This window comes from Amia ocellicauda, chromosome 3 (assembly GCF_036373705.1).
Source record: "Amia ocellicauda isolate fAmiCal2 chromosome 3, fAmiCal2.hap1, whole genome shotgun sequence".
NCBI classification, from domain to species: Eukaryota; Metazoa; Chordata; class Actinopteri; order Amiiformes; family Amiidae; genus Amia; species Amia ocellicauda.
In genome coordinates this window covers 6,589,027-6,614,588 of record NC_089852.1, presented here as the reverse complement: position 1 = coordinate 6,614,588, position 25,562 = coordinate 6,589,027, and the positions used below count along the sequence as shown (strand labels likewise).

At 36.9% G+C, this 25,562-nt stretch overlaps 1 protein-coding gene across 2 annotated transcripts in view; it reads right to left on the bottom strand.

Moving 5' to 3' along the window:
- Positions 1–2,418: 2,418 nt before the first annotated feature.
- The window catches only part of LOC136734332 (receptor-type tyrosine-protein phosphatase gamma), a 211,089-nt gene continuing 187,945 nt past the window's right edge, over positions 2,419–25,562 (bottom strand). For both annotated transcript variants that reach the window (XM_066697926.1, XM_066697927.1), the window contains exons 14-29: positions 22,571–22,662; positions 17,539–17,630; positions 14,285–14,381; positions 13,779–13,861; positions 13,536–13,670; positions 13,243–13,377; positions 12,962–13,134; positions 12,493–12,628; positions 11,485–11,631; positions 9,302–9,395; positions 8,950–9,026; positions 8,681–8,809; positions 8,044–8,190; positions 7,440–7,582; positions 6,118–6,253; positions 2,419–5,722 (exon numbers count right to left, since the gene is read on the bottom strand). In XM_066697926.1, the coding sequence (XP_066554023.1) occupies positions 5,576–5,722; positions 6,118–6,253; positions 7,440–7,582; positions 8,044–8,190; positions 8,681–8,809; positions 8,950–9,026; positions 9,302–9,395; positions 11,485–11,631; positions 12,493–12,628; positions 12,962–13,134; positions 13,243–13,377; positions 13,536–13,670; positions 13,779–13,861; positions 14,285–14,381; positions 17,539–17,630; positions 22,571–22,662 (1,963 nt within the window). In that variant the 3' untranslated portion in view covers positions 2,419–5,575. The remainder of the gene's footprint in view (positions 5,723–6,117; positions 6,254–7,439; positions 7,583–8,043; positions 8,191–8,680; positions 8,810–8,949; positions 9,027–9,301; positions 9,396–11,484; positions 11,632–12,492; positions 12,629–12,961; positions 13,135–13,242; positions 13,378–13,535; positions 13,671–13,778; positions 13,862–14,284; positions 14,382–17,538; positions 17,631–22,570; positions 22,663–25,562) is intronic.

The window sequence follows — 25,562 nt, the reverse complement described above, 5'->3', positions numbered from 1 at the left end:
CTGGGTGATGTGCTGTGTTTGGCTTATGCCAGATGTAATGTTTTGAAATTAGACCACAGGGTTACATTTTTGTCTTGTCTGACCACAAAACCTTCTGCCACATGTCTGCAGTATAATTTACATACTTTGTCACAAATCCCATATGAGATTATAATGGGTCTTTCTAAGTAATGGCTGCTTTCTTGCCACTCGCCCCACACAGGCCAGCGTTGTGTAGGGACTGGGACATCACTGATGTATGAACACTGACTCCACTCCCAGACAGACCTTTGCAAATCTATCAAAGTCACTGTTGGCTTCATATTGGCATCCCTAACTAGTTTCCTGCTTGCCTGGCTGCTCAGTTTGGAAGGGCAGACTGATCTGGGTGGTGTCTGTGTGGTATGATGCATATTCCACTTCCTAATGATGATTTTCACTGTATTCAGGGAAATTTTCTTGTAACCTTCTGTGCTTCTTGGCTGGCAGGAGAGCTGCAGACTGGGCTGCTTTCCTCACTCGGGCGAAGATGACTTTTTACAATACCGGAACGTTTTCATTTAATTTGCATAATAAAGTTTGGTTGTTTTGCCTTTAAAAGTTTTACAAATGCAACGCAAAGTTGAGCATTAGATACAATTCAAAGCCTAGTCCTTTTGTCATGTTTCAAATGAAGCACTTACACTGATCAGCCATAACATTATGACCACTGACAGGTGAAGTGAATGACACTGATAATCTTGTTATCATGGCACCTGTCAGTGGGTGGGATATATTAGGCAGCAAGTGAACATTTTGTCCTCAAAGTTACAAACAGGAAAAATGGGCAAGCGTAAGGATCTGAACGACTTTGACAAGGGCCAAAAGATGACTGGATCAGAGCATCTCCAAAACTGCAGCTCTTGTGGGGTGTTCCCGGTCTGCAGTGGTCAGTACCTTTTAAAAGTGGTCCAAGGAAGGAAAAGAGGTGAACCGGTGACAGGGTGAACACACAGTGCATCGCAGTTTGTTGCGTATGGGGCTGCGTAGCCGCAGACCAGTCAGGGTGCCCATGCTGACCCCTGTCCACTGCCGAAAGCACCTACAATGGGCACGTGAGCATCAGAACTGGACCACGGAGCAATGGAAGAAGGTGGCCTGGTCTGATGAATCGAGTTCAAGGTGTTGACTTGGCCTCCAAATTCCCCAGATCTCAATCCAAATCGAGCATCTGTGGGATGTGCTGGACAAACAAGTCCGATCCATGGAGGCCCCACCTCGCAACTTACAGGACTTAAAGGATCTGCTGCTAACGTCTTGGTGCCAGATACCACAGCACACCTTCAGAGGTCTAGCGGAGTTCATGCCTCGACAGGTCAGGGCTGTTGTGGCGGCAAAAGTGGGACCTACACAATATTAGGCAGGTGGACACAATGTTATGGCTGATCGGTGTATACATGCCATATATAGGAGTTGTATCAAAGATGGCAGTGCAGGCCTGTCCACTTCAATTTCTTTCTTTCCAGACAAGTTTCTGCAAAGCATGAAATTGGCATTGGTATAACATGTGCCAATCTACTTGTTGTTGTTGCAAAATCCTTGCATGTTCCATTTCGTTGTGGGCCTTAACCTTTTATATTGATCCTGAAAAGCAGTGTTGGTATCTGTGCTTCTTTTTCCCTGACTTGTTTGGAAAATTCCTTGGTCTTCATGGTTGTTTTGTATCACTATGTGGTTTGTGTCTTGAAATTCAGTATTTAACCGAGCATTTGCAATCTTTTAAACAAGTCTTTTGCACCTGAACTGGTTTAGGGTTGCCATAGCAAAGGTATTGAATGCTCATAGAATTGAGAATCATCATGAATTGTCAGCATTTGGAGTCAGTGGAATCTACCACACTCTCTCTCTCTCTCTCTCTCTCTCTCTCTCTCTCTCTCTCTCTCTCTCTCTCTCTCTCTCTCTCTCTCTCTCTCTCTCTCTCTCTCTCTCTCTCTCTCTCTCTCTCTCTCTCTCTCTCTCTCTCTCTCTCTCTCTCTCTCTCTCTCTCTCTCTCTCTCTCTCTCTTCTGCTAAGAATCTGAAAGTCACCGTTGACCCACTCTGTCCTGCTCCCAGCACAACTCCACACTGACACACACCTGCATATTCTACCTGAGCAACATATGCAGAATCCATCGCTCAGCTACTCCTCCAGACCCTGGTTCTCTCCCGCCTGGATTACTGCAGCTCCCTCCTGGCTGGCCTGCCTAGCCAAACTGCAGATTATGCCATTTAAAATGTAATTCAATTGTTAAATTACTGTGACAGAAATTAAACCAAGCACAATCTCAGCAGAACATCGGGGCATTCCTTATAAAATAAAAAAATAAGGAAAAAGGATTTTTACAAAGAGTATAGTGCTATATTTTATCATTACTGTGGGCATTATCATAATATAGAACACACTAAGAGTTGCATAAAGTACATCAAAACCCATACTTTATTTTATGTATAGCAATACAATTTACATATTAAATAACACTATAATAGAATGATTTGATATAGCTTTCAACAAAACTTTTTTTTTTTTTTTTTTTTTTTTCAAGTTACAAAAGAGGAGGAACACCCACATTTTTTTTTCAAATGGGTCAATGAGACAAACTTATTCAGTGACTGGCTAGATCTATTCCTATTGCACACTGACAACAGAACTGTAAAAAAATAAGAACAAAAATAACAAAACAAACAAAAAAATAAAAACAAAACAAAAAATCCAAGTTTCACAATCACTGCCTCAAAAATTATAGTACGCGTGGATTTGTATTGGAATGTGATGATTCACTACTTCAATGCACGGAGACTTTGCTTCCACATATCCACCACAAAAACTATGAAGGAGTTGAAACTAGAAAAAAAATAGCTTTATATGAAAATATAAAATTCTATGATTATATACCATAGATACAAAGTTTTCAGAAGATGGTTATTAAAGCAACAAAATATGTACAGAATTTTATTTATGATACACACTACTGTTAAAAATGGAATCAAAGGAATGAATGATTTAAGCAACTTTGCTCAATCGGTTATGAAAAAAAAAAAAAAAAGTTACTAGTTAGCCTACAAGTCTTTAACAAATAATCAAGAGTCAAGTCACTACCCCAAATGTTGGAGAGTTGTGACTTTCATTTAAATATCTCCTCATTGGGAGACCAAAAAGAAAAAGAAAAAAGAATGCTTCACTTAATTTCCTATTTTGAGTTTCTAAAGGAATTTTCTGATGTAGAAAACGTCTCCCTTTGCAGAAGAATTAAGCACGCGGTTTTCTTATAGATCCATTTAGTATGATTATGAATGTAGGGTTTACAACAGATTACATCTGGTAATTGTTATTGTTATTCACACCCTCACATGAAAGGCTATATCTTGCTTTTTGTGTGACAAAACATCAACTTTTTAAGAGCAACTGAAGCAGTAAGCACAAAGGCTTTGAATGTGCTGTTTACCAGTTAATGACATATTCAGTTACATGAAAGGAAATATATTAGTAAGCATGTACTAAGATTCCTATGTATAAACAGAAGAAAAAAAAATGTTTTGGCAAAACATTGGCATTATAAAATTACTGCCAGGAAACAAATGAATGTCGAGCAAACCTGAAATTTCTCCCAGTCATTTACTGAGAGTGAAAAAATGTTAAACAGAAACATTAGCAAAACAAAAGCTCTTTTCCTTTCTGAAAGTAAGTATATATCTTTGGTAAAGTTGATTCTATTTTTTCCCCAATATTTTTTTTCCATTTTTTTTTTTTATTTCTTTAAAGAAATACAACACAGAATTTCTAATACCAAGGCAGTTGTGCTGTATGGTTAACAGGAACTTATTTTTCTTGAAGTTTAAAATTCAACAGCACACTTAATTTGCCTAAATACCAAAGTGTTCACAACCAGACACCCTTTTGAGGCAAAGAATGATTCAAGGCATTATTTGACTCTAATTAGCATGTGCCTAAAGCAACTTGGTAAAAAAAACATGGATAAAGGGCTGGAATGGTTTAAAAACAATGACAACAAGAACCAAAAAACAAAACAGTCACCTACGGACTCCGGGGCAGAGAATTCACTCTTATTCTGTGACATAGTCTTGAACATGCAAGCTGATGAGTTGCCACTGTACACAGGCCACAATGTTTAGTAGCAAAACCACCTTGTAATAACAGTTAGCATGATATCATGATTAAACAAACCAAAAACATAAAAAGCTAACAATATTGGGAGGGGAAAAACCTTGAATTACACCAAAGATGAAAAAATACTTCTTTAATCTCAAACAAATCTTGTTCATGGGGAAAAAAAGCTGTGGCTTTAATGCCTAGATTTTACAAGGAACTTTAAAAACAGTTTAGGGTCTTTAGAAGATGTCCATGTGCTGTTGCTCATGTATTGAGTTTCCACTTGTAGTTTGTTTTTCATTGCCAAGTACAGAACAAGTTTTAATGGACATGGATTTGGCTTCTTTTGGTTCCTTTAGATTCAAAATGGACCCTAAAATATTGCTTCCATCGCTGCTAGTAACATTACATGAAAAAAAAGCAAAATAAGGACCAGAGCAAGTAGCAACATTACAAAATTGCAAGGGGACAGTGCACAAACAAACAAAAGCTGAAATACTTTGTTATTTATGCTTTAACAAATCGGACCCATGATAAATTCTGAGTGTATTAAACCTAAAACCTTGATTCAATCAACCTTTTGTTTAGGACTGAAGTTTTTCCAACTGTTACATCATTATTTCTGGGTTGGGATTAGGGGGGGTAGCAAAGGTTATAGACACTTAAAAAAGTAGAAGTTAAAATTATTTGGTATATAAAAAGAAAGGAAAATACGGACAACTAAAAATGTCTAACTTCACAGTAGTTTTCTTTTTTTTATTATTATTATTGTTATACCACCTGTTTATACTTAAAATATGGGCTCGAGTTAAAAAATAACAGGTTATGAGAAGAAAAATCAAATTAATATTAGAATACAAAAAAATGACCCTATTGCTGTAGGTGTTATAGAAATGGTAAATTTCAAAGCAAAACAAGAATACATTGTCCTTCTGTACACAACAAAAGTGTCGGTTCCCCACAGTGAGCCATGACTTGTTTAAGCTCTGCAATGTTATACAACGTATTTAAATAGATTGCAAAAAATCAGTCCCAGCTGTACTGACTGCATCCCCCGGGTTTGTCTTTACTATAGTGAACTGTTGGTAATAAACTGTCAATGCTTCTTATTCCAAATTATTTGAGAAAGAACGAGCTGAGCGTTGCCATGGAATGTTATATTAGGGCTTGATTACCAATATTGTTGATTGGATTATTATAGGCAGTAACACTGATAATATAGTGCAAACTAGAAAAAATTGTGTTTTCTTGTGTGAAATTAAACGTAGGTGCAAATGCTCAGTAGGATAACATTAAGACATAAAATGGCAAAAATAAATATCAAAAACTTTTTATCAGTGTAAAAAAGTAATCCGTTTTTTTTTTCGTTTTGTTTTTTTAACCAAGAGTCTGGCAAAAAAGGCCTCAAAAAAGTCTGCCTAGTCCTTAGAGTTTTACAAATTAAGTGCCTCTTCAAGGTTTTCAATCTTCAAACAAGAGACTCCATGCTTTCTGCAGGGTCCGATTCATCCGTTATGACAACAGTGCCATTTTTGTCCATTGACATGAGGCCCGCTCCGTTCTCTTTAGTGCTGACCAAGCTGAGCATTGCTTTGTAAAGATACTGGTACTGTTCCTGCAAAGAGAGAGAGGAAAAAAAGAAGAGAAATACTGAATAGGTAATTTCTTTAAACTGCAAATACTAACAACCTTTAGAAAACGATTTTCTAGCTTACACTGACAAGACTATATTAAATATAACTTTCAAAAGGTTAGTGTAATGTAGTTTAACCAAAAACATCATCATATTAACTGACAAAGTATATTTAGGAAAAGTAGTGGCACAATAGCCAATAGGAAACAAGAAAAGCAGTCATTTACACTATTTAATAAGGTGCAGGAATCACAAGATCTAACCTCTACATAGAACACAAACTCTGGTGCAACACTTTACTGGCAGGGTACTTGTCCCATTACTTTTTGTAATGCATGTGCAGATACAAATGTATATTAAGAATGTGTGATGCTTACAATGTCTGTAAAAACTCCTGGCCTCATGAGGTTTATCATTTTAGCTACTTGATAAACATCCACAGCATTTTCACTTTCAAGTTGCTGAGATAAGGTTGTAAGGGCACAAAGCATTCCAGCCGAAACCGCACCGAACCTGGAAAACACAGGAAAAGGATGTTAGTGTTTGTCATAAAGTGTTCATGAGCATCAGTGACATTTTACATTTTCATTCTCTAAGTCACTGGGCTGCTAATAAACCGGATAAATAAACTGTTTTCTGATAATGAGCTCAGTGGTAAAAACAACAACAAAATGGTTAAAGCTATTAAAGTTAAAAATGAAAACAAACACAAGGAATCCTGTTCACAGAATGCAGACGGGGTATCTCATGAGAAAAGGAGGAACCGATGCACTGAAGGTTATTGTTTCTATTAATTGTAATGACAGATGTGTTGTGAAGATAGGCTGACTTACATCTAAGTCTTCAGAACTAATGAATATGCAAGAAATCAAGACAGCCATCTATTCTAAGCTTCTTAGGTTTGAAGCTTAAGTAACGGTACTTAGCTTAAACATATAATTAGTCTTTTTTTTGGTTAGCATGGTAATGCAAGTAATCTTAATTATCATAATGAATAAACATGACTAAGCTTCTAACATGACATTATTAGAGCTGTTATTCATTTTTATATAACTGCTGAACAGATTTTTATGCCTCCCGATTTCAGAAGTGTTAATTATTCTAACAAGGAAGTCATTTGGTGTCATGGGATTTCAAAGATCAGAACTATTAAAAAACAGACCATTTTCATCATGGGGAGGAGGGGAGGGTCGGCCTTTCTCAGTGTAAATGTTACCTGATGAAGCGAGTGTATTATACAATATGTGTTAATGAAAATAGTTCACTGAAAGGATTCAAAACGTGTGTGGAATATGAGTTCTATGAAGAAGGAAGATTTTAACATTTTAAATGCAAGATGCCCTCAGCAGAAGATGAGTTGGCCTACTCAGAAGGCTGAAATCACAAATGTGTTTATTTGTTTTGCATCGATACCTAAACCTTAAATCATTCTGAGCTATGTACGCCTTGGGAAAAGGATCCAATAAGCCCGGAAATAAAACACTAGAAAAGCTTTCAGGATAAATTCATGCAAATAAACAGAATTGCAAACTGAGCTCATATGCAATAACCAAGGAAGTCCAAATAACCTCAGGGGCAAACAAAAAGCCGATGAAGGTATAGGAATTTTTCAGTCAATTAAAATGTCTCCCTTGGAAGACTTTATTAGGTTCCCCAGGCAGCTCCAATGAATAGTGAAAGGAAACACAGTAGTACTTACTCATCATGCACTATGGTTGGTCCATCACGGGTCATGGCCTCTTCCTTGATTACATTGATAAGCTCAAAGGTACTGCTAATAGGAGCATCGGGATTTGGCCATTTGGGGCACTGAAAGTGGCGAACTTCTAGTACATAATCATCCTGTAACACGAAACCACATATTAAAAACCTACACTAGAATAAGTTTAAACAAAGCTGTTACGTAATGCTCCTCATATAAATTCACTACAATCTGAAACCTTCCAACTTTTCTTACAGTTGTGTCTTACAATAAAATAAACAACTGAAGCAAGAACTTAAGAAAACCCTCCTACTTGCCAATATTGGTTCGCGTTACGACTATAAATAAAGTACACAAGCAAGAACAAACACCTGTGAATGTATCATTTGAATTATATCCAGGCATAACCTCCGTTAATGTGGCTGTTGGGACAGGGCTGATACGGTGATGTTGTCATTACTTTAATTAACAGGAAATGAATGCGACTGAGTCAGAACTACAGAACATAATTATCACCCCAGCGTTATGACAGTCCGTGGCATAAATAACAATTACACAAGGCAAAAAAAATGGGAAAGCACTCAGTGTATCCTTGCAGTACCTGTGTTGCTTCTAGGATAAAATCATGGATGATGATTTGTTCTTCATTTGAGAGGCACAGCCTGTCTTTGCTGATCAAGGTAACGGTAAAGGCCTCGCAGTTCATGGATTCCTCACGACTTGGCCAGTACACAAATTCATCCTCAGCCTACAATGACACACAAAGAGTATTTTTTACCACCTTCCCTCGAAGAACAAAAAAAAAAAAAAGACAATGCTTTTTTGACAGCTTAGAAGTCCCTTGGGATAACAGTTTACAATCTGGGAACATCATCAATTCTAGCAAGAATATTAACTGTGAAATCAGAAAAAAAATATCAACAGAAGTAAGATGGTAAATGTGTTATCCCTTCACTGCAACCAGTGAGAAAGACGTGGCATTTGGAAACATTAAAAACATGAAACAAAATAAAAATAAATATGTAAGACATATGGCTGGTGAAGTGCAATCATATGATGATTTACTAGCTGTTGCTGTTGCTTCAGTAGCGGTTCTCAATTTATTTCACATACGAGGTGTCATTTCTAGTTCGAGGGAAAAACACAAACAAAACAAAAAACAGCTTCAAGAATGCATATATGAAAATCAACATTTTCGCAACAACATTGAAAGGTTTTCAGATTAATATAGTACGTACCAAGCCCTGGTTGTCTGGTAGCATGACAATGATTTGTGCGTTGTGGTCCCAAATCATCCGCCAGAAGTCTTTTGTAGTGTGAGGCAAGGGGTGCTGTGTGATGATGAACTCGTTGCTCCTGTAGTAACCCTTTAGCAGTAAAATTTGCAAGGTTAGACAACTCGTAATGAAGGGATCCAGGTAAGGGTATTTATGTAGTGCTCACTTATTACCAAGGGTGGGACCAGGAAGATTTGCGATGTGGCGGCCAGGTGAAAGGATCCACTTACCATTATGTAGGAGGCATTGATGTAATCGGTTCCTTTCATTCCAGGAAGTGGAGCAAGGCCGACCCTTGCACGTTCCGCTATATCCAAAATACAAATACATTTTTATCCCACATGCATGAGTTCATCCATCTACTCACATTCAATAACTGCTTCATTCAGTACAGTGCACAACAGGGTAAAATACTTTCTATAGCCAATGTGTGTATCAAAACAACATGGAAACCAAATAAAAAGTTACATGTATAGCAGTTATGTATATAAAGATTTCTATCAAGAAATGTGTGATAAGTAAAGGTAAATAAATCAGTATAGGTTTGATAAAGAATAATTTAAAGAACCATAACATTCTTACATGGCACTACAGAAGAGTTTCTGTTCTTCTCTTTGTTGCAATCCTTCTGGGCGCTGAAGCACTCCACATATCTCGCATTACACTGTGTCACCAGCTGAAAGTGCAACAACACGAGCAATTAGAAATAAAGAGAAAATATAGCACTACTGCAAGAGGTTGTGTTTATATGGTACCGTAACAGTCCCTTGACTACAAGCTATTGAAATGCAGGCATAGAAATGCTGATAATGAATTTACTGCAAAATACATCAATTACTGTGGCCTTAATAAAAAGCATTCCCTTTAATGAAGGGTACATGATTACAAAAGCAGTTAACCAAACGCATCCACAATTTAAACAAATGCTTCGGCACAACCCCACATAACCCATATTAATTAAAGTTTGTATGCTTTAAATTTGGCCTTGAACACTTGTGTTTGATTTTGTTTAGTTTTGAGGATGATGATCAGAAAACTTTGAACTGTTAAAAACACTAATATTCACAACATGAAGGGGTTCACACTAGCTGGACACACTGTTTGATGTATCACTTCATATTCTGACATTCAAAACCTTTTCAAACTCCAGCTGTTTTAAGCAGCACGGTTCTGAGAAGGTCACTCACTGATCATTTCAAATGGGTCAGCGGCTTTCAGACGTATCCTTTCCCTTGTACACATGTACTAAAACACATTTCAGAAATTAAATGAGATTGTGTAAGCATACTCTGGCACTCTAGCTATTTTAATAGCTTTCATTTAAATTAGTTTGAACTTTAAGGTTTGTAATTTCACAGATTAGCTAGGTCATATTTTAGCTATACTCTTTAATTTCATATTTATATTCAATACCCTTCCTGAATCAGAGCTGCTTAAAGCTGAAAGCTTTTCCCGTAATGGTATGCAAATCATAAGGTGAACTGGTTTTCTCCAATATTTTAAATAGGTGATTTTATTTTTAAGTAAATCTATCTTTTTTTTTTTTTTTTACATACACATACAGACAGGTATATAGACACACCGGACTGGGGAGTAACCATTTATGTAATATCATAACATTTTGCAACTGTGTGATTTCTGTAAAGAAGCATAGCAGCAAATTATGTATGGCAGTTTTTTACTTAAACAATTGATCTCCTGCAGGTGCACGATGCAGCTGCAATACATAATCATTAAGCAATGTTTGTTATTTAAAAAATATGGTAATTTGCCAAAAGAGCAGGAAGTAAGCAGTCATTTGAAGCTGTAATTGCTGACATTAAATCTAACATTTTTAACACCTGAATGTGTCAAGTTTTAGGACCAATCCTTGGTCTTAAGAATAAGAAACTAAAAAATTCCCCAACAATACATACAAACTAATGTATACTATATATCCAATTGAGAGGTAATGTATTCAGATTAACATGAATTTCAGATAGAACTATAAATAACTTTTTAGGAACACTACTGGATCTCCAAAACATTTAAAGGATTTTAATGTTGGTCTGGCGAGAGTTAATAATAAACACAAAGAAGTAGGCTTTAAAGAATTACAGACAAATACGATTTTATTATTATTATTATTATTATTATTATAGGCTCATTTGTGTATTCTCTTGTTCAATAATAAGTTGTTTTTTTATTAATGTTGACAATTAAATTTGATTTACTTCAGGGTATTGAAAATTAAGGAGTAAGTGAAGTTTTGTGCGCATATTAATGCGATTAACTCAAGATACTACCTTAAGGCAAACCGTATTTGAACACAATAGCCTTTGTTTTCCGAGAACACACTGAACGCAACTTATACAAGAAGTAGTTTATACTAAGCAGAGGAATAATAACAGTCAATTAACATCCATGTGTCATCAGATTCAATTGCAATTTAGATCTCATGCTGCGATAAGAAAGCAGTATTGCGGTTAAATCAGTGGCTTCTGGGAGATTTTATCAGTTGCATTACTAAAGGGCACAGAGAGGTAGTCTGGCAGGGAATCGCAACAGAAACAGTATCAGATTCATGGTACTTTCACATCACTGCTAATAAATAAAGAGACGGCAAATGAGAGGGGACATTAGTTTCAAAAACACAAATGCACCACATTAGCCTTCGACTCCATACATAATAAGGAAGGAACAAACAGGAAAACAATAACAAATTACACGTTGAAATGACTGTGCGATGAAGCATGGTGCATATATTGCCAGTGGTAGATGCTGACCTTAAATTGCTTTTCAAGGCGCATTTTTCCACCTAGCCCTGGGGTGAGGATGCTGTTAACATAGCCGTGCAGCTGACTGGCAAGTACTTCTGTTTCTTTGCCAAGGATAGCTTCCAGCAAGGCATCATGGATAAAGATGTACTGCTCCTGCACAAGGAAACAATTGAAAATAGTGATTCGAGTAGTCACTTCAGATAGGCAATGCTGTCTATTAACCTTCACACACTGTGTAACCTCCTTTGCTGCCAGCGAAGGCGGCCGAGCGAAGACGCTTTTTTTTTTTTATTGTCAATGGGGTCAAGAGTCTGCTGTTATGTCATGAATACACCAACTCCATTTAAAAAAGAAAAGAAAAAACAACACTCAATAAGAAATCTCTTAGTGATCTCTGAACATTTTTTTTTCTGTTACACGAGAGTTACTCATAGTTGTACAGACCATCATAAAGTAGTCCTATACCCTTGCTATTTTAGTTTCTCTCATCATGTGTAGTGTAATCTTGACTATTTTTTCTTTCCAAGTGTGCTTTACGGGTTGATGGAAAATAGCAGAGCTAAAAAAACACATCTTTCACATCTTTGTATAGCCCTAGCTGTTGTATTAATTGAAAGCTAACATTGATGTTATTCTACTAACTAAAGAGACAAAATAACCAAGACCTAGGTAGAGGATTTATTATCTGCATATCAATAAATAACCCTTCGGTCATAGACTACTGGTGTGTCAAATCAGTCTCCCTTGGATAAGAAAAAGAATGTGCAAATGTTATAAATTAAAATAAAAAATAAATACTGCTGCACAAACAAGATAAGGATACCTGATAAATTAAAAACGCAGGGCTTAAAACCCAAACTATGTGTTCTTAGAAGATGACTAAGCCAGTAATGGGTTATTTTCCGCTTCAAAAGGAAATGTAAATATATTGAAAAAAAAAAAAAAAAAAGGTATATCTAAGTCAGACAAAGAGATAAATCACGTGAATAAATGCTGACATGGTAGAATACCTACCTCAGTCTGGACGAGGTAGTTGCGCTGTGTCCTGATGTGTTTGAGGAAACCTAGGACGTTGACTGTGCTTTTATCTTTTATCTGCTGTAACATGCTGTCAATTACAATATATGTTCCAGTTCTACCAACACCAGCACTAGATAAGACAAAAGCAAACAGATCGTTCAGCACCCACAAAATAAACGGGACATAAAATACTACTAAGCATTAAAAAAAAAAAAGCCAGCAGGAAAACCACAAATTAACAATTTAACAAAAAAGCTTTAGCTGGTTTTGTTCGGCTGGCACTGGAGCTCAAGAGAAGTGAATGTAGATCAAAGGCCCTTAAAAAACTAACAAATTAAACTATGTATTGATGACCTTCAGTATTGTAACAATTTTGTGCAGAATTCAAGGCACTATTATTTAGGTCGACCGTCTTCTCACACATTCCTCGTTGCAAGTGCAGCACCCCTGAGGAGACACCCACCTGCAGTGTACCAGCACTGGTCCCATGTCTGCTGTCCTGGCCGCAGAGGACCTTCTGACAAAGGTGAGAACGGGCAGGGCATACTCTGGCACGCCCATGTCAGGCCACTGTGTGTAGTGATACTGAATCACCATCCGCTCGTTCTGCCGTCCTTTTTGGTTCCCCTTTTGACCCTGGCACAAGAGAGAGAATGCACGCGTGTTTCAAGAGAGTATCACTGACAGGCATGAGTCCTGTATTGCAGCAGAAATCCCATATAAATACCATGTCAGGACACGGACCTTTTTTACTTTTGTATTCCTTATTGTGAAAAGCCGCAGGGTGTAGCAGGCGTGTACTTTTGTGCTCTTCAGTGTGACGATGATGTTTCCGTATTCCTCGCTGTTCTCTGACGGCCAGTACTGATCACATTTTCTCTGTAGGAAGTGAACAACAATAAACAAATCATAATTAGGTACATTTCAACCAGTTTAAAATCAACACAGCAGCACAAACGCATTGATTTATCAGGGAATATAAATGAACACATCATTCCACTTCCACATCTCATTCAATGATCGGAAGTGACACGTACTCTTCCTTTTTCAACCAGGTTTGTGATCATAACAATGATTCCAGTGTTCTGCTCCCATATCATCCTCCAGAAGTCTTCAAACGTCGACTTCAGAGGCCCTTGCGTTGCAATATAAGCCTTTGACTTGTTGTAACCCTGCGGATTGGAGAAGCAGACAGTCAGAGTCAGCAAACACCATGCCTGACAGACATGACAAAATGCATTGCTCAAGGTTTAATAAAATCAAGTTAGTGGCAAACTTACGTCCACGTAATTTGCATTAATGTAGTCACTGTGTTTTGCATCTTTTCCAGCCAGAGGTCGTAACTTCACCCTACTGTGATCATCTAGAGAGAATAAAGCGATAGAACATTTTATTTGTCCAATTATTACAACACACACGCACACGTCAACATACATACATATAGAGAAAAAGAGGGACAGAGACAATTGAATGACCAGATTTTGTGGCGTCAACCACCCACCCTTTTTATTCATTGTTTATCTCCTGACTTGAACACTTATTAGCAAATAATGAGATTTAGTCCTTCAAGCACGAGTATGTGCATTGCTGTACGCTTACACTTGAAGCAAGTAATGTATCTACCATCGTTTTTGCTTTATAACTTTTTGTACTGGCAGATAAAAGTTAGTTTGGTTTTCCAAATCAGCATCGATCTGATCCAATTCTATCTATTCTATTCCATGTGCATTCATACATAACATATGACATTGCTGTACAGTGTGATCCCACATGCGGCTGTACGTACATGCAACGATATTGATGTATCTGTTCTTGTGCTTGTTGTCGGGGTGATTGGAGTGCTCTGCAGTGATCTTCATGTCAGCGGTGCATCGCTGCACTTCCTATGGAAAACAAAGAGCAACAGAAAAATAAAAAATAAAAAATGTTTTACACTCGGCTTGCAAGAAAGCCATCTGTCAGATGCACTATGCTATTCTGAAGTCGGCACAGACATGATCTTTTATCCGAGACAAATAAAATAAGTACACATCTCGCTTTCATAGCATTTACTCTTCCTGTAGGTAAAGCTTATCCCATTATCCCTAGAAATACATACGTCTTAAACCTATGTAGTGGGAACACCATCTTAAATTGAAGCAATATGTTGGGAAATGTTGAAAATAGTAGTGACTTTTTCCATTGCCTTTTGTATATATATATATATTATAAATATTATATATATGAGTGAAAGATGGATAGAGAGACAGATACACACAACCGCTCTTGTAGTTGGTATGAGAGCTCCATCAATTCTCCAGGATGGCAGCTCTCCCAATAGGGTTGGTATCAAGTTAGATGCATTTTCATTTGAGAGGGCAACCAGACAGGGATGCCTTTTATATCTCCATCTGTTTTGTCTTCACCCCACAGCCCCCTGACACTGCAGTCTGGGCTGCTTCCAGCATTGCAGGCATCTGTTTTACTTTACAGCCGGATAAACCAACGCTGTATGCAGATGATGTTCTGCTTCTATTAAAGAAAGGCCCGAGGAAATTGATGACGCACTCCGAGACCATATTCACCGTTACTTACTCCAAAATGACTTGAGTAGCTTATTCAAAGATTTTTAAAAATCGTATTTTTTTGTTTAACAGTACATCGACTATTATCAACATTGTAAGGATGTTTGCTAACTTTGTATAACTCTTTGAGGCAAGCAAAAAGGAGGTTGGGTTTATTTGTATTTTAAAGGATCTTGTGAAAAGAGTATACATTTAGACACATAATAGAAGAGCCCTTTAAATGCTTTTAGCAGATGGCCTCAGCTTAATATATCCATTTAACACAGCTGGTCATTGGTTCCTGTTACCTCCACTGCTGAAGACAGGTCAAAGCAATTACACAGATGCTGCATTCAAATTTATCACGACACTACCATATATTTGACAGAGAAGCGCATTTCCCCTCGCATAGTCAGACTGCACCCTGAAACATCACCAGAATAAAAGACAATAAAGCATGAAAACATATTTTTGGATTGTAATTGTCATAACTTCGAAATATCCAATACTGTATAACACATTCTGCTTTTTACAGATTGTCCCAACAAATGCAACAAGTTAAACCAAAACTTGAAATGCAGTGAATATTAATTGCAGTGTTTCAATTTAAAATCATGCCTGGAAATCTGAAACTGTTTCTTTCTGAGATTAAAGCTAGTTGCTTCCATAATGTCAGTCAGTAACCCTGCTTTTAACCAATTTGTAGGTATAATTAAATTGCAATAGGTTGTTTAAATACTTTTAACTGAATGACAAAAGGACAAAAGAAATGTTAAATATTTGCAGTGCATATTAGCTGAAGTGATGATCCGTCATTCAATCGTTCGCCTTATTTAATTGCATTACCTCATGTTTACAATTCTAAATCCAAGCCTTAAAATATATGTAAAAGGAAGACTATGTGACAATAAAGTTGGCCATTGGATTACTCAACTGAATAACAAGCCCTGATTCAATAAAAAGAAAAATACATAAACCCTTACAAAAATATAAATTAAAAAAAGTGCCCATTTCAAGTTAAAACTTCAAGAGTGTATTTCTAAGACATTGTATTTTATTCTGCATTTTCATGTGAATGCCTCTCCCCACGTGACTTGACAGAAGCACCCCGTGAATAGCAAGCTGCCCCTTTTCAGTGCAAACTAAATTTGTACAGATGAAGCCATACAATAACACTTGTGAGGAAACTTGGCTGCTTAACCAAAAGGTCTTGCTCTACTGCATTCCCCATTTTCCCTTTTCTTGCTCTCCTGACCGAATAAAAGGCTTCAGATTCGACAGAACACTCCATTGAGGAACGCCGGCCCCTTCTCTGTGAGCTCTTAAACCACTTCACGGTGTCCGTCAACAACAACAACAAAAAGGCCTGCTGTTCTAATGAGGAAAATCATTAACACACTACTCTTTACAGCAGCCCCTTGGGAATGTGGGAATTAAAGAAGTTAGTTACAGGAGGCTGTCAAGAAATGCTACAGTCACCTTGCCGAAATGACTTTTGCAGTATCACCCTGTGAACTATGAAGTCAGCAGAATCTGAAGAGACTTAACAGCTTCAAATAGCATATTCTGGCAACGCTTCATTACTACTGTCCTTTTACAAGCAGTCTACCAAGTCTAATGAGATGGCTGAATGGATTTCATCACAGTTCACAGGGGTACACATGTAGCTGAATAAGAACTGCTTGAGAGGTAGCAAGCATGTTTTAGGAACAAGGCAACACCATTAAGAGAGATGTATTGTTTTTGTTTAAATGGATGAAGACAAATGGGGAAAGAAAATGTAACCCATCAACCAATCTGCTGTGATTTCTACAAACATGATAAAATACCCCTGGCACTCAGAAAGTCACCAGGAATTCCCAAAAGACATTTGATTTAAATCCCTTTTAAATTGTGTCTAGAAAATGGACTAACAAGACACGGGCTGAATACGAAGATCAAGGCTGGCTGAAAAGTAGTTTATTATTATTCTTTATGTGATGGTGTCGAAGCCAGATGTGATCAATAAGATGGTATGAAAGATCATGAATAATTGAAAGCCCCGATTCGCATTTGATCTTCCCGATAATTCAGAGTTCTCCAGGGGTAAATGTTTATTTTGCTCATCATCAACACAGTGATGTACCGCAATGTTCGTGCCCAACCAACCAGTGAGGAGATGGTCAAAATGAAAGAAATTGCCTCCTTCCACAACCATCTGCTCCTTCTATTAGCAGGGAAATATAACCTGATCTACGAGAGAATAGCCTCTCTACTCTTCAGTGTAAGGGCAATTATCAGATGTGTTACAAGCTTAAGCTTACAACCTACAGCTGTTTGGGAATCTGTTTATGCCTTCTTTTGATACTCAGTAAGTACATAGGAATTAAACCGTCTATTTAGGGATAGATTTAGGAATCTAAAACTAAAATTTGACAGAATCAAACAGAATCTGAAAGAATAAAAATTGCCCACCTTATGTGATATGACAACCAATAAAATCTCCAAGTGAACTTACCTCAAAATCCTCTGAAAATCCATGCTGGTTATTCGAATACAGCTCGGTGATGTGTTTAACAAACTGCTTGACTTGAATAGCCTCAATGTCATCTGCAAAAACAAAACCGAAACACAAAATGCAGGCTGTTTACAACCATGTGATCACCTGGGACAAAAGCGTAGTACAATATGTCAGAAGAAATTCTTAAATGCAAGATAAATCAATACAAAACTTGAAAAATGATCAAATTCAGTGATTTCTGCCTGGAAGCCGTGTATAATGGCACCTTAAATATTTAAGAATGACAAATGAATACATGGATTATTCATGTCAGTCGGCTTTTGTTTCTTATAGGTAAAATAAGTTGACAGCTCTCATCTTGTGGTGGCCTATAAATGATTAAAATGCAATCTCTCCACAGTTATTCTACATTTCTAAACAGTTTAAAATAAAAGAGATTTGTTCTGGATCTTTACTTTAATGAAGGCCACAAATCTGCGTAGGATGCTGTACTGGTTTAATGTATGCAAGACAATGTTTCTGGCAACAAATACTTAAAGTCGCATTACAGTTTACATAATGAATCTTAAATTATGTCTTTAAAGCTTTATCAGGGTTGTGTGTCTAGAGCCAACATTTATAAGCCTCCATTTTCCCCGAGCTTTAAAGACTTAATTCAGTTTATTTTCTTAAAACAAGTGAAAACAACTATACAGTATATAATGTAGTTACACTATGGTATATAACGTAATTTGTGACATACTATATTACTCGACTCTGCATTTGCATTTACATTGAATATTTTTTTACACATTTAGTTACCTGAGGAATGCCTACACATTTTTATTGCAATCTGTATTTCAGAGATCATTTGTTAAGTCTTCCCATACTGTACATTTCTTTCTGCATTACACTAATTTTTAAAATTGTATACTTTCACTACTTCCCCAAGTGGGGCGTAGAAAGTACAGCCCAGTGGACTAATATTTTCATTATTTATTTCTTAGCAGACGCCCTTATTTGATGCTGATGTGCTGAGCAATTGTGTACCTCAGGCTTTTTGCCTTTTTCACAGCACCGGGCACAGACTGTGCTCAATGCATTTTCTGACAGATATACTTAATCATGCCAGCTCTGAGAATCCATTAAAGGGCCTAGGAGTAAACACATATCTTTCAGCCAAAATGCTTTTCCATATATCTACAAAACCTCAGGGTATGGAAAAGAAGGAGATCAATACATTAAGTGTAAGGATTCAGTTGGCATAAAAACCTCACATGAATATCAATATTGATTTTGGAGTTCACATACCTGTAATGAATTACCATGCACATTAAAACAATATTTGCAGAGGTAAAGGATTACAGGAAGTAAGAAGAAAAGAAGATCAGCAAACTAAAGGCCTATCTATGTGTACTTTTTACACACCATGCATTATGAAAACTTACTATACATATATATGTATATGTATATATATATATATGTATATGTGTATATATATACATACATATATATATACACATATATATACATACACATATATATACATATATATATACACATACACATATATATATATATATATATATATATATATATATATACACACACACATATATATATATACACATATATACATATATATATATATATATATATATATATACACATATATATATATATATATATATATATATATATATATATATATATATATATATATATATGTATATCTAATACTGTGGAAAGTACTGATTAGTTACAGATGCATAAGACATGTTATAGAAGATAAAAGGGCAACATTTTAAATACCCATATACTATGAATTTAAAAGACTTCTTCAAATCAATTATATACCCTTAGGCACCAGTGTTATCTGAAATCTACAAATCCAGTACAATATTTAAGAGGAAATTAGGGAAATCCTACAGAGACAATTAGCAGGGACAGCAGTCGATTTATCACTGCCATATCTCCAGCTTAGACACCCATTTTCCCCACAGTTAAAACTGACACTTTGAATACTCCCATAGATTTAAGGAACTGTAGCACTGTCCTAACCTTGCCTACACAGCAAAAAAAAAAGTAGCAGTGCTTTGGAAAAACAAAAACAGCAACAACATTGTTAAAATTATAAGCTATTACACCATAACATGGAGTCTGTGCAGAAGGGAAAGTTTTTCAGATGCTTGTTATCGCTGTCCATTGTAGTGACGGAAACTGTATGATCCAATTAAGATAAAGAAATCACAATAGGAAATATCTTATAGTAATATATATGTACTTATTAATTTGCCACTTTGGGTCCCACTTCACAGTTTTCAGATTGAATTTAACATGGCTGTTCATGGCAGGCTTCACATAGCTCGATCAGTACTAGTCTAGGATTATTCTGCCTAAAATTACATTGAGAAGTCCATAACTAGGGTTCATTTGGAGATGTGAAACCAGTTAATGTCTAGGTTTACATTAAAACAAACATGTTCACCTGAGGTAAGATTAAACTTTCCTAAAGTGTGAAACAGGGGGTTCCCAATATCCAGTCCTGTAGGTCTGAGCACCTGCACAAGACTTGTGAAGAGTATTTTTTGACCAATTAAGTAAACAAATAGTTTAAGAAAGTAGTTACAAAATTAGAAGCACTGAAGCCACTGTAGACCACACTAAGATGATCCTCTTGTCTATTGGGTACTTCCACTCCTGTGCAGCTTACCACAGCATAAAAAGATACATGGTTTTGCACTACATTTAGCAGAATAGTCATTACTGTATACTTGTCCATATTTATGCACTTTATGAGATGGGCAAGGCTGATGACCCTCTTCATTCCCCAAATTACAGACTGATGGAATAAACCTTGATTTGATATTTAAATTATTATTACTGAGCTACTGTTCTTGAGATCGCATCAGCTGAAAACAAATAATTATCAGTACAATAATAATAACATGAAAAAACTTCTTTCAGGTTATTTGATACTTGCCACACAAAATGATCTGTGGACTTTAATTTAAGGCTCATTCATTTGCATAGAAATCTAAACTTTAGAATTAAAAAAAAAAAAAATCCTATTACCTATTCAAATACAGAATCTGTCTTAAGCAGGTCATGCTTTGCAATGCTGCACAAATGTGTAAGATTCCTGATTCTGATTGTGAATAAGAGAACAAATTGCATTCATAATCTGAATGATTGGGAGAGTGGCTGCTCAATATTCTGCCCTTCAGCTCCAATTTATAAATAAAACAAGGAAGCCACGTGGCTGCGATTGTCCCCTGGAGCCTGAAGCTGCCTGAACATAGCCTGTTACCGGAAATGCTGGCACCCTGCCGCTCAAGTCACCTCAGGAATATCGATATTCATTTTAATTGCCAAGTTTAGTGGATCCAGTGGCTAGTAAGGCATGCAAGTATGTTCTTCTGCATATCTGCAAGCATTAATGACTCCGAGTTAATTGTGTGTTTTACATTCCAAGCTGCTTTCATTTGCTCAACCCTCCTTCCGATCATGTGTTGTGGTTCTATCTGACCAAACCGAAGTTCTCGCTAAATATTAATGTTGGGACACTTGTTTCCTCGTGAGACTTTCTCTGAATGCGATTGTGGAACATTGGTCAGAAATGTCACGTCTGGTGTGTGTTGCTCCGATTATGCATAGCCACAGTACTGAACCCTCAACATTGCAAGCGAGTATGAATATCTGGTTCTAGGTCAGTAACTGCACACCAAATGCCTGGAACGTTTTGTAGTTTTTAGTCTTTAATAAAACATCTAAACCAGAGAATAAAGGGAAGAGATTAATCCCCCACATGTTTATTCATAAGCGTCCCAGTAAACTGCAGGGTTATTACTGTAAACAAGAAGTTCAACTTTCCAAAGCTGTAAATAGAGAGAATGCACAAGAAGCAAGGACACAGTAATGATGTTTTCAACCATGCTACTGAATTGCAAAATTACTGGGAAAAAAAAAACTACCTAAAAGACCAGTTTGAAAAAGTTGGTGAGAAATACAGAAGAGATGGATTGGAAACTTTAAACCTACACTGTTTTAAATGCTTCATATGGATGGTGTATAGTGTACAGTGTACGTCTTCCATCACTTGGGCATATCCCCTAGTAACCACAGAATAATCCCAGTGTCTTCCCATTAGTTAAGATGTGAATCCATAAAATACTACTTTAAAAGTGAAGGTCTTGATGGCTTCTGAACACCATAAAAACCTATGACATATAAACTGTAGATCATAAACTTTAATTACCTTTCTACTACTCTTCTCATTCTAATATATACACTTGTCACTTAAAGGATAGGACCAATTATTTTAACTAGAGGAAGAGAGAACGATGCACAATAAAAATGCTAGATGGATAGTCAATAATGACAGCTTATCCAGCCAGTAGCTGTCCTCTTTAACTAAAGCACATAGTCATAAAAGAGACAATCATTATTCTGGTACACTTAAAGAAGCAATATACCTTTTGCTATTGACTAGATGTCACATTATTCTACAGCTTAGATGTGAACAAAAATAACAGGAATAAACATTGTCTAAATATTCGTTTGATGTAAAATGGCTGAAGATACAATAAAAACGTATAGGGGCTCCCCATTTAAAATATTAGTATTTTACCTACAGTTGCCTAAAAAAGCATCTAAAGTATTAAGATTACACCAGAAATCAAATTAAAATGTTTACTTAATTTGTTTACTTACAGTTTGATAGCATCAAAAAAGCCTTCTGCTTACAGCCAATACGGTCATTTAGTTGTACTCACCAGAGTACAAACAATCACACAAAACTATAAAAACATTCTCCGAAAATGTGTCACCTTCAGGATACACTATTGCAAATATTCAAGATGTTCCTGTCTGGGATGTAAACGAATACTCAAGAGTATTCTGCTGCTGCTTACATTAGTCATGTGAACAGACACATCCTGCAACTGGAGAAGAGCAAGCGGGTCTTTTCACAGCCTTCCTCATAACCTGGCTGCAGGTGACGGGTCAACAAGCCCAGTACCTGGCCGGTTAAACATTTGACCTCACTCACCAGGAATTGGGATGACCGGGATGCTCTCATTGGGAACCACTCTGGGTGAGCTGCTGTCTTCCACATAGAAATGTGCGGTTTGAAAACACCTCCTGTAGAGAAGAAAGGAAAGCACACTTCATTAATTCAGCATCATCATTTTCATTGTCTTTCACAAAAATATTGTGACAGTGCAGAGAGACATAAACAATACTTTAAATGATGTAGGAGCTACAGATTCCAACTTCAGTACAGAATGTATAAAACAACTGTATATGCAGCTACATCAGACAGCACACAAAAGCACAAGCACACACCTTCACAATGCACACACATTTGCCAACTAGTAGTCATTTCGATTGCAAAACCAAAGACTTTATTATTCAACTAAACACTGACTCTCAACAAAGAAGGTGAATGCATTTCATCGCTCTTCCAATCGCTAGATCTCCCAGAATAACACAAAATACCATTCAATACTAATCCCTGAGTCCTTGAGGCATAAAAAGTTTCGAAATTGAAACTAAGCCCGCCTCAAGGTCTCCCATCCCTGCAAGGAGTGAATTACAGATACTGCAACAAAATCAATAGGTATGAAGCTCCGCGGCCCTGGGAGCAGCCCGAGTAGGAGGCGGTCGTCTCATAATCTGATAAATCCAGGAGTTAAACAAAACAACATTAACACCTCATTATCAGCCCATTACAAGAGGAAGACTAAGCTGTTGGATGCTTTTCCTGGTAATTTATTGCATCTATTTAGCTTTTGTTATTTTTACCTGTACTTGATGCAAAGTAAGGAGCACAGACTGGTCATCATAGAGAAGGCACTGAGCCGGGGCGTGCAGAGAGCTCCAGACAGCCTGTGCATGGTGCTGCTCAGCGAGGGTGGACTCCCCGGCCCCGGCGTCACCGCTCATCACCGATTTAATGACTTGCTAGGGGCAGGAACTGCATATCTAATGAGGCAGCACTGGCTGGGAGGGCTGACTGCTGCTCCAACTACCTTGACAAGAGGAGGGACTTTCTGCCTAAAGGGGAGCCGGCTGGCCTTCAATAGAATTAGCATTATACCACGTTCCCCTCTCACCCCGCTTCTCTTAATAAACTGCTTCCCAGCACCTGCTCCCTCTGTCTGCGTGCTGCCGGGTCCATGCCATTATTGTTTGCTTTGTTCCCTGCAGTCAATAATGCTAAACAATGCATCTCTGGATTGCAGCACCCTCGGCCCGAGACACTTACATGCTGTAAACACCTATTCTGACTGTGTGAATAGAGGCTACTACCCTGACACTGTGGAGAGGCACGCTCTTGTCTGTGTCATCTGAATGTGTTGTTAAATCATGTGTGCTTCCCAAAGATTTTTGTCTCTGAACTTCCAAAATAATCAGCTTTCAAAGTAAATGATAGACAAAAATAGTTAGGTAAAGTAAGCAAACCCCTTGTATAGTAAACAGCTATAGTAGCAAATTGTGAAACTGAATGCATTAATCAATGCAGTTCTACAATGCTTTAATAATAAGGCATAGAGTTTGTTACAGAAGGAAATGCTTGATCATTGGTCACCTACTTCTTTGTCAATGACTAGGCTATATGACAAGTCTGTATTATTAAATCTTTTCACACATTTTTAGGTCTACACGAGCTGTTCAATTAATGAAGGAGGACACTGTCTTATACAATATCCACAAATGAAACCATTTGCTCTGTGACTTTCATTTGAATTTGATTCATTTTGGGGAATGCGTCAGTGATAGCGTGTGTTGAGCCCTTTATGAATATGTATGGGACAAGCAAGTGTTTCATATTTTAATAACTACAATATTAATTTCAACACTGAGATTAAACACAATTGCACTTTTTAAAAAGCAGTAACCAGTGCTGTTTCAAAAACCATGGCCGTTTTCAAAAACCCTTTCAGTAATTAAAATCACCCTTTTCCAGGCACAAATGAACTGCTAGAATACATTTATGAAAAAGCAGCATTGATTTTGTTTTCAAATGCCCACATAAACAAGGAAAATATCTGCATAATGCTGATCGTTGACATATCCATCAATCAAAAGAAAACACAATTTATTATTAATTGAAATCACATTTGTAAATGCCACACATTAATGCTAAATGATTAGTTAATTACCACTAAATCCCCTTCCCACAGTCTGCTAACTATGCAAGAATTACATAAAATATCACACTGTTAGGATCTCAATGACTACTGTAGCAACAATGGTCTAAAATTGAATCTAAAAAACATTGGGAAAACCATGTGTATGGACCATATATACATTTTAAATCTATATATACATACAAGCAGTACTTGCAAACTCATATAGATTGAAGAACAATGACCTTGAGTGGATTAAGTCTCATTTTGCACAGATATTTCATTACAGCTTCACCTTATAGACACAAACTATTCTAACCTGAACCCAGAACATCTGTCCCACTACATGTAACATACAGTGTGTATAAACCTATTGAGAGAATAAAAAGCAACCTACACACAATCCTTCCAAAATGCAAAAATAAGATCAAAACATCACATGTATACAGGAGAAGACAAGAACTCTTCAATATTCAATATTAATGCCATACAACATTTCAAACCGCATAAGGGTTCATTAACATTGCAATCAGCCACAGGATATCACCCCCACAGTTCTTCTTGAGCACAGAAAAAAATAAAAGTGTGCTTAATAGGTCTTTCGGCAAGGCCAGTTCCCTGGGGGAACCAAACTGTGTCTAGGGAAACATCACAGGCTAGTCACATTATGATCTTCCTTGCAAAAAGCAATGCAAATTGCCACTGGGTTGGAACCAAATGTCTTTTAAAAAAAGAGAGCAGATACCAACTGTCAATTATTTAATTTACAGATGATTGGATTTTACTTGTAAACCACACCACAGAGAGCATACTACCCAAAATCTCAAAGTCAAATACAAATATGACTGACCGAAGGAACTTTGTCTCTATAAATCTTACATTTGTAGGAAAAATAAAAACCTTTACATG